This window comes from Dromiciops gliroides, chromosome 2 (assembly GCF_019393635.1).
Source record: "Dromiciops gliroides isolate mDroGli1 chromosome 2, mDroGli1.pri, whole genome shotgun sequence".
NCBI classification, from domain to species: domain Eukaryota; kingdom Metazoa; phylum Chordata; class Mammalia; order Microbiotheria; family Microbiotheriidae; genus Dromiciops; species Dromiciops gliroides.
The window spans coordinates 69,788,786-69,806,953 of record NC_057862.1 but is presented as its reverse complement, the minus strand read 5'-3'; the positions used below and the strand labels follow the sequence as shown (position 1 = coordinate 69,806,953).

At 40.9% G+C, this 18,168-nt stretch overlaps 1 protein-coding gene across 1 annotated transcript in view; it reads left to right on the top strand.

The window, feature by feature from the left end:
* Nucleotides 1-18,168, top strand: part of ANTXRL (ANTXR like) — a 97,965-nt gene that overhangs the window by 28,001 nt on the left and 51,796 nt on the right. Inside the window, exons 8-9 of the mRNA XM_043980149.1 lie at nt 352-432; nt 886-946. Coding sequence (XP_043836084.1) covers nt 352-432; nt 886-946 — 142 coding nt within the window. The remainder of the gene's footprint in view (nt 1-351; nt 433-885; nt 947-18,168) is intronic.

Below are 18,168 nucleotides of genomic sequence, written 5' to 3'. Positions count from 1 at the left end.
TTGGTCCAGATGATCAGGCAGCAGAACCAATAGTGTTCATATACTTGAAAGCAACTTTTAAAAGACTAGATTTCTTCACTCTAAGTTCACTCGGTGAGACTTTGAAGCATAAAAGCGTGACCCATAATTCCCCATGAGTAAGTTGGGAACTTTTAGAAACTGCATTAACGCTTTCTCAGGAGACATGAAAATAAGTAGATGCTTCAGTCTTAGTGTTGGGGGTGAGGTTAAAATAAACAGTATCCTTAAGGAAGAGATCTGTTGGGTATTAGAAATTAATAGTGAGAAGAGTGAATCTCCAACACTTGGCCATTCACCCTCTAATTTTTCTGTTGACTTGTTTCTTTGCAGCTGTCGACGATTGCTGATAGCATTGACCATGTGTTTCCTGTTACTGGTGGATTTCACGCCCTTCGAGGTGTCATTGATTCTGTGAGTATGAGATCAGTGAAGATGGTGGGCTTTTCCCTTGCTTTTGAAAAAAAGGAATCCCCATTTTCAGAGGCATAACCAGGATGGGGTTATCAGCCTTTAACCCCAGGGTGTTGCATTTGAAAAATGCTGACAGCTCTTGGAGTCCTTTAGCAAAAGAGAAGCCAAAGCCTAGGAACTAGTTAACAAGAACAGTTCATTAAAATAGGAAGTTACCAGATGATAAGATGAGAGAGGTTTCTCCATATTTCCCTGCTTCTCCCTCTGCATGCAACAACCTTTGACCAATATCTTGGGACTTCTTTCTCCCCACTAGAGGGTACTGGGCAGTGCCTTAAGCGTCTGTAGTTAATGACTTGCTTGCTCTGGGTCTGGTATGGGTACTTGCCCTGGACCCAGCAATTCCTAGTTATGGCTCTGACTACTTTATACTCTCAACTATTTGCTTTCTAGATCCTGAAGAAATCCTGCATTGAAATCTTAGCGGTAGAGCCTTCTAGTGTGTGTGCGGGAGGTAAGTCAGTATCATTGGAGCTATTAAATTACTGTAGAGCAAAAATATCATGGATAAATGTAATAATATGTATAAACTTCATGGATTACTGGGTAGTAATAACAACAACAATAACAATAATACCATAATAACAAATAGAGTACTTGATGATTATAACATTTTTAATACCTATTATACCATTTGGTCCTCATATCAACCTTATAAGATATATAGTGCAAATAAAATTATCTCCATGTTGTAGATGGAACTGAGGCTGGGAAAGGTTAAGGATATTGGCTAAGGTCACACAGATAGTAAAGGGAGAGAGCTGGGGCTCAACTCATGCCTTCTCTTGCTATCCAGTACCCTTTATTACCCACTATACTGCCTTATCTGATGAGAGATGTGTGTGAAGGTGTTTGGGGATCTGAAATTGATGCATTTTCCCTGAATATCATGAAAGCACCTAAGGTGGTACTGTTGTGACTTGTTCTGGAGTAGTCTTTATTTGGTGACAAGGTAACAATGATTATACAGGTTTAGGAATTAAGAGAATTGACTCTCCTCTTTTGAATCCTGTCTTCATCTCTTAGGACACCGATTACAGAGAATTGGAATGGGAATAGCATCAGAGTGGGAGCCAGGAGAAACTTAGATTCAAAATACCTAGCAAGTCATTTCACCTCTGAGTCTCAGTTGCTTCAAATGCAAAATGGGGATAATAAGATCTATACTATCTATCTCATAGAGTTGCATATTATCTCAATGAGATAATATATTTGTAGCGGTTTCTCTGGGCTCATGCTCCCTGTTCCTACTCACATTTACACTGATGAACTGGGTGCTCAATTGCCCATTTCTCCCATCAGGGTTCTATCATTGGGTACGTCTGAAGGGCTGGGATATTCTAATACTATTATTACTATTATGTATTATTATTACTATTATTCATGAGCACTCATCTTCAACATCAATACAGATTAACCAATTGCTTATCAATTAGCTCTTACAAAATGATATTTTCTGGGAAGGTATAGCAAAGATGGAAGTTACAAAAAACATCCCCCAGGTGAACCCACTGCAGACCTGGGTAAGTTGGACAGCTCTTCAAGGATTACTCCTCACCAAATTCAGCTACTGCTACTAATCCTGACCTGGTTCTTGGCAGGAACTCTTAGATTACTTTGATTCTGCCAGTTTCCCTAGTTTCCCTGGTTTCCTGAGCACTTGAATCCCAAAAGACAGGAAAGATGAAACAAAGGTGCCAGGTATTCATGAACACATGGAAGCCTCATGGGAAATAAAGCTCCCTCTTCCCCTCCCCTCACTCCCAGCAGTACACAGCAATGTTCTTTACTTAAGAGATGTCAAAGAAGAGGAAGAGACCATGCTTCTCAAACCGTTTCTTGCTCTGAAGCATTAGCTCCTCAGTCACTCATGACCAGAAGGTGGTTCATCAAGCCTCCACAGGGTTGGATAGGTGGCAGGCAGAAAATATTGTGCATGGCCTAAGGACCAGGCTACTGCCTCCTTTACATATAGAAAGCCTTTTGTGTCCTTTATGGTATTATATCATTACTAAAGGTTTAGGGCTTCCCAGATGTCAAAAATCCAATTAAGGAGAGTGATACAAAGCTTCTGATTGTAGAAGTGTCATAGTACAAGCCAATGACTGGCAAAAGCAGTCTCCATTCTCTCCATTTTTCATTGCATTGGTCTTTTGCATGCCAGACAGCAAAGATATTTCCTTAACTTGGTAAAAGAATGTGCCTCCTGAGGTATCCATGGTCATGAAATGCCTTTTGTGTCCGGTTCACTTACCACACCTGGTTTGGATTCCTTCCACTTTGCCCCAGGCACCACCTGTGTTCTTTTGGGTCTAACGGGATGATACAGAAGTGTTAGCACCATCATCAGCTTGCTGTAAAGTTGTGTGGGCTCAGAAGGGGCTTATTTAGAGTTGTTTTGAACTGGCATATTCTTAAAATGTGCAAGACCAACCAACCTTCATGCTGAAATTTGACTATGGCTCTGAAACTTTAAAAGGAGTATTTCCAACTGGGTAGAAGATCTGAACAGACCAAACATTTAGAATATCTCTCTTGAGTGGAATTGGTGTGTTAGAAAAATAATCAGGGTTTATTAAAGCAGGCTATGGGGGATTTATGTGATCTGTGATACATATTCTGAACCCATCTCCTAAACTGTCCCCTAGCCATGTGACGAGGACCTGGCAACGATATCTTGTCCCATTTTGGTGAGGATGGACCAATAAGTTTGGGGGAGAAACTCTGGTCTTTTAGGCAAGATGTCTTGTAGGAGCATGCTGGGAAAGAGGTTCTGTTGAATTGTCAGTGAGGATGTTTGAAAGGGGAGGCATAGTTAGCATGAAATGGCAATGCTGTAATCGCTATAAAAGATTTCTTTCTTTTCAGTTTCCAGTTTCTTCTTCCTGTGCAGAATGAGGGGGTTGGACTAGCTGCTCTCTAACATTCTGTGATTAATTCTTGCCGTGAAAATCTGCCTAACTTCTTGTTGTGTCTAGTTCATGCATTTGGGAAAGAGGTGGGAGGATCCAGGGAATGAACTCAAGGGAAAAAAAAAAAAAACCAGGGAGAGGGTGTGTTGGAAAGTAGGAAAAAAGGGATTCAGGAAATATCAGTTCTGTAATTCAGAATGTGACTGGGTTCTAGCTTCTCTAGGCTGGACTCAGTGCTATTCTCATGTCCTGATTCCTTCTCATTATGTTCCTGGGGAAACAGCTTGCATCTAGGAACCCTCTGGGTCCTATGTTATTATAGAAAGAAGCTGTTTATAGAAGAAAGAAGCAGTTTGGCACAATGGCTAGAAGCCTGCTGCTGACATGCTGGCTTATGTGACCTTGGATGGATTTAAAAACCTCTCAATGTTCTAGCCAAGTCTCTAACACTGGAAGATGCCAACCTGCATTGATTGAGGGAGTTCCCTTGCCTTGGAATTTCCTCGGCTGATGAAATCACAGGTCTGCTACCTCTCCCTAGAAAATAAAAAGAAGTCAACGTGATATTTGTAAGAAATTTGTTGTTTAGTTGGATCCCCAGATAGGTGGCTGCTACTACTTTAAGGGCTGATTAGAAAGGATTCAGTACTTAGAAATAGAGGAAGAAACTGTTCAACATTTACTCAATTCTGCTTAATTCATCAAATGTCTATTAAGCACCTACTATGTACACTGTTCTTTCTTTGGCTTATTCGGTTTTGTGTGGACACAATGAGGTAGACTGAGCACTGGGAGGTCGGTTTCCCTTTCCTTAATAAGAAGTGTTTACCAGGTGAACCCCGATAGTACTGAATTGCACAGTACCTTCAAATTGGCAGTTATGACTCTATTGCTAGAAATTACAATCCAGTCTGAAGAGGTGAATCTATCGGTCGATGAGCATCTCTTTGGCACTTTCCTAAGGGCTAAGTATATCAAGTGGGGGCAGGTAGATGGTGCAGTGCATAAAGCATTGGGCCAATCAGGAAGACTCAACTTCATGGGTTTAAATCCAGCCTCAGAGGGCAGCTAGGTGATACAGTGGATAAAGCCCTGGTCCTGGATTCAGAAGGACTTGAGTTCAAATCCGGCTTCAGACACTTGACACTTACTAGCTGTGTGACCCTGGGCAAGCCACTTAACTCTCATTGCCCTGCGCCCCCAAAAAATTGTTTTAGGGGCAGGTAGGTGGCACAGTGGATAGAGCACTGGCCCTGGATTCAAGAAGACCTGAGTTCAAATCCAGCCTCAGACACTTGACACTTACTAGCTGTGTGACTCTGGGCAAGTCACTTAACCCTCATTGCCCTAAAAAACAAATCCCGCCTACAGACACTCACCGTGTGACCCTGGGCAAGTCACTTAACTCTGTTTGCCTCAGTTTCATCATCTGTCAAAATGAGCTGGAGAAAGAAATGACAAACCACTCCAGTATCTTTGCCAACAAAACCCCAAAATGGGATCACAAAGAGTCAGACAGGACTGAAACAACTGAACAACAACAAGTACACAAAGACATAAAGGCTACAGTTGCTTTCCTAAAGGAACCTCCTTTCCATCAGGGGAGACAATGTATACAAATAGAAATGGAGGAGACAGGAGCACCTGAAGGGATCAGGATGGGAAGGCTTTATGGAGAAGGCTGAATCTTGAGCTGAATCTTGAAGACTGGGGTTTCTAAGAGGCAGGGGTGAGGAGGGAGGGCATTGCAGGCCAGGGAGTGCGAAGAGAGACCCAAAGTGGAATGCTGAGAAAGTACAGTCCCCAGATCATGTGTACGTACTGTTTCAAATTATGGATCATTTATTTAGTATCTTTAAAGGTACAAACCTGAGATAAAAGGCAGTGAAGAAGATGGAGTAGAGGAGGAAAGTACTTGTAACTTGATGAGAAGACAAAAGAACTGCCTATTGCCTGAATACAGCTCAACATCTCTCTCCAGTTCCTGTGAGCTTCATGAGAGCATGGACTGGGTCCTTTTTTAAATTTTGTATCTCTAACATTGAGCAGGCAACCTAGGTGGGACAATGGCTAGAACACCAGGCCCGGAGTCAGGAAGACCTGAGTTCAAATCCGGCCTCAGACACATAAGATTATTAAGGAAACCAATGACATTGAAATATATTTATTAATGTTTTTAAATTAATTTACAGACCCAAGGTTAGGGAAGGGATAAGGTCTCTGTATGAGTTTGGGCTGGATTGCATTTTGGAAGTCACATACATGTTTATTAATTATAAACTACTTGTTATTAGGTCATTCAGTCGTGTCTGACTCTTTGTGATCCCATGGACCTCAGCACACCAACGCTGTCCATGGAGTTTTCTTGGCAAAGATACTGGAATGGTTTGTCATTTCCTTCTCCCATTCATTTTACAGATGAGGAAACTAAGGTAAATAAGGGTAAAGTGACTTGCCTAGGGTCACCCAGATAGTAAGTGCCTGAGGCTGGATTTGAACTTGGGTCTTTCTGATTCCAAGTCCATTGCTCTATCCACTCTACTACCTAGCTACCCCTAGAAACTACCACTGTTTTTTTCTCCACCTCATTTTACAGATGAGGAAACTGAGGCAAATAGGGATTAAGTGATTTACCCAGGGTCACCTAGCTAGTAAGTGCCTGAGGCTGGATTTGAACTCAGGTCTTCCTGATTCCAAGCCCAGTGCTCTATCCACTGCACTACCTAGCTACCCCTAGAAACTACTACTGAAGTTTAAAAGCATAGATATCATTTTTTTCTATTTATTATTTATCACCTCCTCGGCTTCCCCACCCTGCCCCGTTTCTTATGGGCGCAGTCTCCTTGCCATTATTTTACAAACACTGATAGCTAACCTTCCCACTGTTCTTCTCAGCAGTCTCCCTGCCACCGTGATTAAAGTCACTGGGCAAATTCTTCCCATTGACATGCATGTCATTTCTGTTACCATCTCTTCAGCCTCCAACTTGGATTTGGGGTTTTTACAGGAAGTCATTTACAAAAGCTTCAGCTGACTGAGCCAGTGGGTTGACGGTTGATGACAGCTCTATGACACCTCATGTCTTCTGACCCTGTAAATCTGTAGTGCTTGGTGGTGGGAGAGGAGAAAATGTTGGAGGCTTCATCTGCTTCTGGTGATTTAAAGTGTCCAAGACATGCTGCCTGGAAATAGGCTATCAGAGTGAGGTGGAGCCCCCCCCATCCCCTTTCCCCACCCCCCATCTCTGACAGCGTCATTGTTCTGATTATGCTCGTGGGACACAGATGTAATTGAAAGGTTTTGCTGGGATGTGGCATCCAAGCAGCCGTGTCAAATCCCAGGTGAGGATGCAAGCTGTCAGCTTCTCATCAGAGCCACACAAGCGGAGCCGACAGCCAAACTTGGGCGCACCAGCTCCAACCCACCATCTCGCTGCCAGCCCTGCCCAGCAATTTCACCGCTGACCTTTTTCCCTTTGGTGGCTTGTCAAAAGCTGCAATGTACAGTCTGACAGTAACGCAGGAAGAAAAGAAGGAGGCCAGAGCCAGGACCCCAAATTAGATAGAATTAGCCATTTCAAGCATCCATCAACTAGGATAAATTAATGGGCAAGAACATCTGATGATGTAGGGTGGGCTGGGGGTGGAGGGGAAGACAGAGGAGGAGAATGATTTGTGTAAGGGGGAGGGGAGGAGCAGAGTATGGGGAAAATATTCATAGATCCAATAACTAACCACTCTCTATTGTTTGCATATTGATAAAAAGTATTTCCCATATTTTATCATAGTAAAATCTTGATTGATCAGAATTATGAGGAATTTGCTATTAATTGGAAATGGTAGCAAAATTCCTTTTGATTCCACCTCTTGTTGCAGATCAGTCCAAAATGCAGTAGAATTCCCAAATTGGTATGATTTTAGGGCTGGAAGGGACTTAACATTGTCTAGCTTATTGCCTCTTCATTTGTAGATAGGGAAAATAAGGCTGAAAGATGAAGTGACCATCCAGAGTAGCCCTCTGAGTTAGTGGCGAATCTGGGACACTAGAATTCAGGACTGATAATGTTCTTGGTTTAATGGGTATTCCTGTCTTTGATGACCAGGAAGTAACAGATCTTCTCTGGGTCATTATTGTGAACATGAGTGATTATTGTCCACAACTGGAGATAATTACAGGTGTAGGAGTTTGGGCTGAATTTATTTTGACCTCAGAACATCCCCTCTAAGTTTGTTTAATGACTCAGTCTCTGATTTGTGGCTTGAATTTTTCTCCTAAAAGGAGAGTACAGAGAAAATTAAATCCAGTTGCAGGTCTCGGTTATTCGAATTCATCCCTTCCTTCAATAAATAATTCTTGAGTATCTACTATGTGCAGAGAGGCAGACTCTCAGAGCTGAAAAACCTTTAGACATACTCTAGTCCAGCCAATATCTGAACCAGAATCCCCTCAGCAATATTCTGGACAAATGATAATCCAGCCTCTGCTTGAAGATCTCTAGTCAGGGCAACCATATTTCCTCTAAGAGCAGCTGAATGTAATTTCAGACAACTCTGACAATTTCACACCATTCTGTTTGGTCATTTTCAGTTGAGTCTGAATCTTCGTGGCACCATTTTGGGTTTTCTTGGCAAAGATTCCCAAGTGGTTTGCTATTTGTTTCTCCAGCTCATTTTACATATGAGGAATTGAGGCAAACAGGGTAAAGTGACTTGTCCAGGGTCACACATAAACAATAGAAATATTTTTTAATATGGAGCTCAAATTTTCCTCTTAGTGGGTAGGTAACTGGGTATTCATTCCAGTGGATAAGCACTTGGAGTCAGAAAGACCTGAATTCAAGTCTCAGACACTTTGTGGCTGTGTGACACTGAGCAAGACATTGCACTTGTTTGTCTCAGTTTCCTCAACTAATATAGGGATAATAATAGCTCTTACCTCCCATTGTTGCTGTGATAATCAAATGAGATAATATTTGTAAAGCACTTAACACAGTACCTGACACATAAAAGGCACTATATAAATGCTAGCTAATATTACTTATCCTCACCCTCATCGCCATCATTATAGCTTCTACCCATTGCTCCTAAATCTAGATTATTGGGTAAAATGAATGAGATCTTATCCCTGTTCCACATGACAATTCAGATACTTGATGTTATCTATTTTGTTCCCCCAAATTCTTCTCTTCTCCAGGCTGAATATCCCCTTCTCATTTATGGGATGGTCAATTATATCTTTATCTAGAATGAGATTCTTTTTTCCACTATCCTGGTAACAGTCTTCTGGATCTACTCTATTAGTGTCCTTCCTAACATAAAATAAACCACTTAGAACTGAAAAAAATATTCCAGAAGAGGTCTGCCTAGGGCAGAAAACAATTGTACCATCACCTCCTCTGTTTTGACAAGAATGCCTCTCAGTGCATCCTAAAATTGTATTTATTTTATCTGATAGCTCACTATTGACATTCTGAACCTGGAGTCCACCAAGAGCCCAAGATTATTTTCACTTGACTTATCTAAAGCTATGTCTCTCTTGTTTTGTACTTGTGCAGTTGACATTTTTTTAAACCCCAGTTGTGGGATTTTACATTATTCCTCTCATATTTTACTTTACTTGATTCGATCCATTATTCTGACCTGTCAAGATTTTTTTGGATCTTGACAGATACCGACATGTTAGCCTTTGCTACCAGTTTGGTGTCGCCTGCATATGTGATAAGCATGACAGTGACACTGTCTTGGCAATTGATTAAAATGTTGACTAGCATAGGACCACGGGTAGATATTCGGAGCATTCTACTGGAGATCTCCATCCAACCTAACCTCCAATTAATGAACAATGACTTGTCTTTTGATCTAGGACAGGGGTTCTTAACCTAGGGTTCAGGAACTTGGATGGGAAAAAGATATATCTTCATTTCCACTAACTTTTGGTTTTCTTTGCAATCCTGTGTTTTTTATTTTATACACATAAAAACCGTTTTTAAAAGGAATTCACAGGTTTCTCCAGACTGCCAAAACGGATCCATGACCCAAAAAAGGTGAAGAACCCCAGGTCTAGTTATACAACCAAGTCTGGATCCATCTAACCATCATCTATGCCCACATCTCTCCATCTTGACATGAGGGAATTTGTCCAATACTTTGTTGAAATCTAGTTATGCTGTGTCTATACATTCCCCTGATGCTAGTCTAGTGACTCTGTCAGAAAAACAAATTATGTTATTCTGGCATGGTTTTCTCTTGGCTATCAGAACATTTCTTTCCAAATAGTTTCAAATCATCCATGGTATAATATTGCCAGGTATGGAGTAAGTCAAGCTCGTTTGTCTATAATTTGAGGAGTCCACCTTCTTCTCTTTTAAAAAAATATTAGAACATATGCATGTCTCTAGTCCTTCAGGACTTCTCCCATTCTCCTTGATTTTTCAAAGATCAATGAGGCTCACCAATCACATTCTGCAGTTTTCTTAGTACCCTGGAATGGGGTTCATCTGTGCCTCATCACTCGAATCCATCAAGGCCAACAAGCTGCTCTCTTACCATCTTGTTACTTATCTTTGGTATCAATTGCTTGTTAAAGAAGCAGAGGAAAGGTGTTTGGAGACAGGGAGAATGAGGGATAGGGAAGCAGCGAGCTGAAAAAGAGATCAGACCAAATCAATTATCTACCCTGCTAAAGGGAAGACTCAAGAAATAACGAAGTAACATCTACACGTGGAATTGGTCACATTTCTTACTTTGTCATCTCCTTCTGCCTAAAAAAAGCTGCTCAGCTATCAGTTAATCTCCTCTGAATTTTCCTTGTTTTGAAACTTTGGAACAGCTTTTAGATTACTCCCCATTTTTTTCCTCAAGCAGAAAGTGGTCAGGGAAGGCAATATATATGGTCCTTCATTGATCTCTGTTGGCAGTGGTGATCATCTTAACTGGCAAATACCTCTGTGAGGGCAGAGACCTGCCTTACTTGTATTTATCTCCTTTTTGGCACCAAGCACAAAATGCCTCATACATGGTGGGTATCTAGTGATTTCAGGAATAGATGAATGACTGAATGAAGTGAACTTTGGGGAACAAGCTGGAGTTCCCAATATGAACTAACTGCTTAGTTAAATAACTGCTTGGTATCATGAAAAGAGGGCCAGCTCTGGCATCAAAAGAACTGGGTTTAGTTCTGTCTGCTGATGTTTATTATCTATGTCACATTAGCCAAGTCACTTAACCTCCCAGTGCCTCAGTTTCCTCATCTGAAAAATGAAAGATTTGGACTAGATGATCTTCAAGTTGCTCTCTAGTCCTAGAGCTCCGACCCTATAAGGCACAGTAAAAAGATTGCTACAGCAATTGGAATGAGGGCACCCCGACTTTGAAATTTTTTTAAGGTACAAGATTTGATCAATTTCTCCTAGCCATTTCAATTCAGTTCTTCCATGCCTTTGCATTGGCAGTGCCCCATGCTTGGAATGCATTCTCTTACCTCCCAATTTGCTTAGAAACTCAATTCAAGGGGGCAGCTAGGTGGCACAGTGGATAAAGCACTGACCCTGGATTCAGGAGTACCTGAGTTCAAATCTGGCCTCAGATACTTGACACTTATTAGCTATGTGACCCTGGGCAAGTCATTTAACCCTCATTGCCCTGCCAAAAAAAAAAGAAAAGAAAAAAGAAAAAAAAGAAACTCAACTCAAGGGCCACCTTCTACATGAAGCCTTCCCTGGTTCCCTGACCCCAACTGCTAATACTTTTCCTCCCTGAACCTGCAAATTAACTAGTTTATATATATAAAGAGTTGACAAGTAAACTATAGGTGTGTGTGTGTGTGTGTGTGTGTGTGTATACAAAACTCTTAAAATAGATTGTAAACTCCTTAAGGACATGAATTTTTTCATTTGTACCTTTGTACCTCCAACAGCTAGCACAGTGCTTGACACATAATAGGCACTTGGTAGATGGTTGTTGGTTGCACATAGTAGGTGCTCAATAATTTTTTGTTGAATTGAATCAGAGAAAATCCTGCATTCAAAGATAGATGTATACTTCCCAGAAACAGTGTAATAAATAAAATGGCCCTTGAAATCCTGTCTGTATGGTCCTATATAACACAATAACTCTTAATGGAAAATTGCCATTCTTCTCCCTACTTATTAGCTATTAATCAGATTTAGGGGGCTCACCCTTTGATTTTGTATGTATGTACATATGTATAGATGTATGTGTATACATGCACATGTACACGTGTGTACACACACACACACACACACACACACACACACACACATATATATATATGAATGGAAGGCAATGTGTGGTGCTTTGTAGTTCTATGTTGTGAGAACACAAGAATATAGATTTTCTAGGATTATTCTCATCCATTGATAGGCTCTTATGAAATTTACTGAAAATTCAATTGGTCAGCTTCCAAAGGCTCACAACACCTCCTTTCAGACTAGCCTCATTACCTGACTCCCATTAAAGGCCTTCCAAATTCCTTCTTTGAAGCCATACTGTGAGGGGCTCCAAGTCCCTTGGTGATAACTCACTGTTTTTACTGAGCTCTATAGACCAGAGACACTTTTGAGGGTGAAGACAAGGTATATTATATGGTGCGGCAGGTTAGTAAGCCACTACAACTAAAAACAAATTGCTTCCTCTGTGTGGTATTTTACTCCCTGGTGGAGGATGTCTTTTGTAAGTGTTGTCTTCTGCTTTCCACATTTATTTTTTATTCTGAGGTTTAGGGAGCAGTGAAGAGGTAGCAGAGGTGAAATGGAAGGAGCAGCTCCACAGAATGAGTCCCCTGCCACCAAACTTCAGCCACATACTTTCCACCAGTTGCGAATCCATTCATGTTCTGCCACTGAGGAGGATAAGCCTTTTAGTCATCCACACCATTAGTGCCCATTGATTTCATCAAAACAACAATGGAATGATGTCAGCTTACTGAATGGAGTGTTGGAGAGGGGTAAAAGGATATGGTAGAGAAAGGGAAATGTATAAGTAAAAGATAAAAAAGAATGAAGTTATATATCAGGATGAGAAGCAGCCCTTTGTAGCCTCCACTCAAAGCCCTAGGACTGAACAGGCATTCCATTGAAGCAATACCATCTCAGGCATGTTCTGGCTGTGTGACCTTGGGCTAGGCACTGAACCCCTCTGATCTTCAGTTTCCTGATCTGTAAAATGTAAACTAGTAGCACCACATCACAGGGCTGTTGTGAACATCAAACAACATGTGTGTGTGTGTTTGTATAGAGATACACACATATGTGTATGGGTGTATATATAGCATTTTGCACATTTTAAAGTGCTATTAAATATTGTTGTTCAATCATAGCCACTTCTTTGTAACCCCATTTGGGGTTTTCTTGACAAAGATACTGGAGTGGCTTGCCATTTCCTTCTCCAGCTCTTTTTACAGATGAGGAAACTAAGGCAAACAGGGTTAAGTGACTTGCCCAGGGTCACAAAGCTAGTAAGTATCAAGTGTCTGAGGCCATATTTGAATTCAGGTCTTCCTGACTCCAGGCCCAGTGTTCTATCCACTTTGCTACCTAACTACCCAATTTAATTGTTAACTATTATTATTATGGAAGTGGAATTGGTATGATTTAGTGACTGATTAGATGTGAACAGCTAACAAGGGGAAGGAAGCAAAAGTAGCAGGAAGTTTTTGATTATTGATGACCTGCTGAGTGGTGGTGGCATTGAGGGGAAAGTGAAGTCAGATAGAGGTAGATTATTATCCCCAGTAATAGGGGTTCCAGCATAGTGCCCTGCATGTGAAAGATGCTCCATAAAAATTTATTTGACAATAATAAGGTCTTTTATTATTCTCATATTGAGAAAGAAAAGGCCTTAAGGTGGGATTTCCCATGGTTTTTGCTTGTAGTCAAAGCCTGCCTATGGCTACTAGACGTGCTCAGTTGTAACTGTTAGGTTCCATGCTTGATGGAGTCAGTCAGTAAATCAATAAACATTTATTAAGCACCTACTATGTGCCAAGGCCTGTGTTAACTACTGGAAATACCAAAAAAAGATCGTTCCTTTCTGTAAGATGCTCATGATCTGATAGAAGAAGACAACAATTAAGAGAACATAACCCAGCTCAGGGCTGCATGCAGAAGGCCAGATGAGTGGAAATTAAGACTCTAAGGAAGGAAATCAAGGGCCAAACTAGGTAATAAACCCCCCAGAACTAGAATTGAATAGGAAAACAACCAGGGAGTTGGGGAAGTATGATTGAGTTGATTCAGATTTTCCCTGATCTTCCAGGCTCTTTTCAATTCATTCAACCAAAGCAATAAGTATTTATTAAGTGGCTACTATGTGCCAAGCACTGTGCTAAGCACTGAAATTCAATTCAAGATTCAGTTATTACCCTGACCCATCTCGTATGCCCTTATTGTTATTTTTACCACCCACATTATTCTTCCATTTGATATTAAAGGTATTAAATTACAGCATCACATTTTTGTTTAATGTTCTAATCTGAACAAGCTGTCCACTAGACAAGTTCTTACCTGAACATCTTTGTATGAACTCTCTTAACTCATTTTATTATAGGTCTTCTAGATTATTAGGACAGGATGGGGGAAAATATACTTTCCCCACATGATATGGTATTGTTTGGCTATGGAAGTTACAAAATTACTACTCATTAATTTTCAAAATTAATTTGGCCTGAAGTCTTATAAATCACAGAATCACCAAATTTCAGAGTTAGAATGAACCTCAAGGGTTATCTAGTCCAACATGTACCTTTTAAAAAAAGTGATAGCTATCATTTATTTGGTGTTGTATGGTTTGCAAAGTGTTTTGCATACACTATTTAGTTAGGTTCACACCATAATCTCTGTGGGCTTTTATACTGTCACCCTGAATCTCCCCTGACAAGTTCAAAACAGGTCTTAATAAAAGTGTCCTGTTACAGTAGCACAAGACTTATAGTAGACATTTTTACCATCACCAAAGAAATATACTTGAAACTCAAATAATCTCAGCCTGGGTAGGAGGTAGTTTCTCACTCCAATAATCCACAGCCTCCAACTTGGAATCCTAAAATGGAATCCAGGTATCCTCTTGCAGACTGGAGTGGCAAGCTGAGGCTAGCCTGTAGGTTATTACCAAAACAATAATGTCATCCTCAGTTAACTGGAATTTTTTTGAATAATGTGCAGAGCTTGGCCTACTAACAGATTTTGGCACTAATTGTTTGCCTAGTCCTTTTTAACCTTATGGCAACCATACCATCCCTATAAGAAAAGCTTTGAACAAGGGAAAGAAGTCAGTCACAAAGCCAGCAGAATTGCAGCGAGAGATGGATTTTTCTGGTACTGGGATACACTTGAGATGAACGAGGGATTGCTCAACAATACAATTGCATTAGCTCAGCACCATTTCCACAGCAAAACGTCTACAACGACTCTGTTCCGCCGATGACGTTGAAGTGCAGGGTTTAACAATCTGGCCTCGCAAGGCTAGGCGCACAATGCCCTGATTGTCTAGTCTTAATAATGGAATAAGTCAGTGTGATAGTGTGTTCTCTATTTGTAAAAATAAGGGGACAGTTTGGGGTCTGTCACTTTATAGAGGTTCCTTCATTAGCAACTTAACTTGACAGGTCCCAAGCTATGATTTTCACTGATTCACACAAGTTTTCATTCTTTTTTATCATAATATTATCATTATTTAAAATCCTCTTATTTATACAAGATAGACCCCCTAAATTAGTTACGTTACTATATACAGAAGAGGAATTGAACTGGCCAGAAGCAGCAAATGTATTCCATGTAAGTTGGTGTTAGCAAGAAATTACTTGTATGAACCAAGATGATGCAGGACCAAGAGCGCTATGCTAGGAATCACAGGCTCGATTCCCAGCTCTGCAACTTACTCCCTATGTGACCTTGCCTATGTCCCTTAACTTCTGTGGAGCTCAGTTTCTTTATCTGTAAAATCAGGTGGTGTTTGGATTGGATGGCCCCTAAGGGTCCTTCCTACACTCAATATAATTCTAGAAGCTTAAAGGTGGTCATAAGGGACAAAAGTGTTAGACTCCTGCAACTATATCACTTTCTTTCAAAGAATGTCTTTAAAATTGTCCATATGCTGATCACATGCCTACATTCCATATTCTCTTTCTCCATATACTGTGCGCATGCCTTGCATACATTGACAAGTCAGATCTCCTTGTCCAAACCTCACCTACCTCCTGTTCCAAGCTCACATCTCCAGCTGCCTATTGGACATCTCAAACTATATGTCCCATAGATATTTTAAATTCAACATGTTTGGGGCAGGTGGTACAGTGGATAGAGCACCAGTCCTGGAGTCAGGAGGACCTGAGTTCAAATCCGGCCCCAGACACTTGACACTTACTAGCTGTGTGACCCTGGGCAAGTAACTTAACCGCAGTTGCCTCACCAAAAAAAAAAAAAAATTCAACATGTCCAAAATTGAACTCATTAAAGGTGAGATTGAGAATGAAAAAGATAACATGGTTCATGAATAGACCAAGATCTAGGAGCGGAAATGGAAACAAAGCCTTAGCAAAACTTCTTCATCTTCTGAAACTTAAGAGAAGGAATAAAAGATGGGGGAATACACAGAGAGGTCTTAAGGTGGGAAGGGAAGGAGGTCATCACAATGTCATTTTTGTCAATTAGGTGAGTTCTTCTGCCAAGAAAAAAATGGGATTATACAACCTATATCAGACTGTTTTCCATCTTGGGGAGGAGTGACGGAAGGGAGGGTAGGAGAAAAAAAATTTGGAACTAAAAATCCTGTGAAAACAAATGTTGGAAACTATCCTTACATGTAACTGGAAAATAATAAAAAATGGGAAAAATGGGATAACAGCATAGCTTGGAGACAGTTCTTGGCAAAGTTCTTGAGTTGCTATGGGAGTCTGTACAGGTAGCTAGTCTTGGCCTCAGCAGATTGTCCTGTGTAAATATGTTTTCTTTCTACCCAGGGTCAATTGTGCAGTTTGGGTTATGGGCAAAATGCCCACAAAATGCCATAGAACAGCTTGAACTCTCCATGATGCCCTTGGGTGGAGGCAGAGTCTGAAATGGAACAGGCTACAAGCTTGTGAACATATAGTGCCTTCCTCACATATGAGCCCTCCGCAGTAGCTACCCCAGGTTCTAGGCACTGTTGCAGTTAAGAATAATCTCCAAATCATACCTCACAAAAATTCACAATATATTTGTGTTATCTAATCAATCAGAGGCAAAGCCACTGAATAAAATAGTATAACGTAACCATGGGACACTTCTCCTCTAACTCCCATAAACTTCCCATAAATGTACACACCCTCAGTTGAATGAAGGAAGGTTCATAGGGATCACTCATGAGACATAGACATGTTGGGAACATATGAAGCATATTTAATAATCACATATGGCCAGGGTTGACACATAAAGGTTCAACTTGTGTCTGCGGTGTTCAAAGCTTCCCACATTTTCTGGCAGTGATATCATGACGGGTCACTACTGAGGGGTTTGTCTCTTGACTGTCCCATGATGGGTATCCCATCTTTACTCTATTGGCCTTTGGCTATTTCACTGTCTTTGGCACCACCTGACCTTCTGTTCACCATCTACTTAAGATGTTGTGGTTATCAAGCCTTTCCCCTGCAAGATAGGACTACAGTTCTTCCTGCCAAAAGCTGCAAACTATTTCCCCTCAGCCAAACTCTACCAGAGAAAAGAATGGATGACCAAGTTCAGATCACACATGCTTTTTGAAGTCTTCCTTCTGACTACCAAAGTTCAACTCTCATTTGACTTGAAGTCAGAAACCCATTGTAGTACTTAATCCTTATCACATCACCTCCACCCCAAGCTAAGTAAATATAGGTCCTATATTCAGGATTTCTAACCAAAGAAGAAAACAATTCCTCACAAATCTCTAGATAACCTGAATGTAAAATTTCTCTAAGACAGAAAACTAGTTCATTTTACTTTTCACTATATATTAGAAGCAGTGTTTATTTTTTTATCTTCACTCTTTCATCTGGGCTCTGTAGATCTTGGAACACTCCAAATAACTAGACGATATCTGAATCTAGGACTTCACCACATGACTACTTTGGCCATAGTATTAATTATCAAGATGGCTGAGATGTCAAATCAATAAGCATTTATTAAGTGCTTAGGCACTGAGCTAGATTCTGGAGATATAAACAACCCCTACCCTCCAGGAGATTACATTCTAAAGTGGGAAGATGACATGGGTGGGAAAGACGGAGAGTACCTGCACAGGGACATGGTACAGAAAGTTCAGAGAGTCAGGAGTTCAGCCTGGAGTAGAATGAAGTCATGGCTGGCATAGACATTCCTCTAAAAAATGGAGGTTCTTCGGGGGCAGCTAGGTGGCGCAGTGGATAAAGCACCGGCCCTGGATTCAGGAGTACCTGAGTTAAAATCCGGCCTCAGACACTTGACACGTAATAGCTGTGTGACCCTGGGTAAGTCACTTAACCCCCATTGCCCCGCAAAAAAAAAAAAAAAAAAAAGGAGGTTCTTCGAGGAATTGACAAATCAGAGAGAGAAGCCACAGAGTCAGAGGACACTTTCAGTGTTAGTAGTCAACGAACTTTCAGGGTGAAAAGGTTTCTGTGGCAGAGTAGAGAAAGTCTGCAGAGTCCTCCTTAAAATGATCAGTTGTCTTGGCCTTATCACAGTCGACTCTAGTATTTGCATATAGTCATAGGCCTGGCTAATCTATTCTAGTACAATCTCTGCCTTCTATAGCTG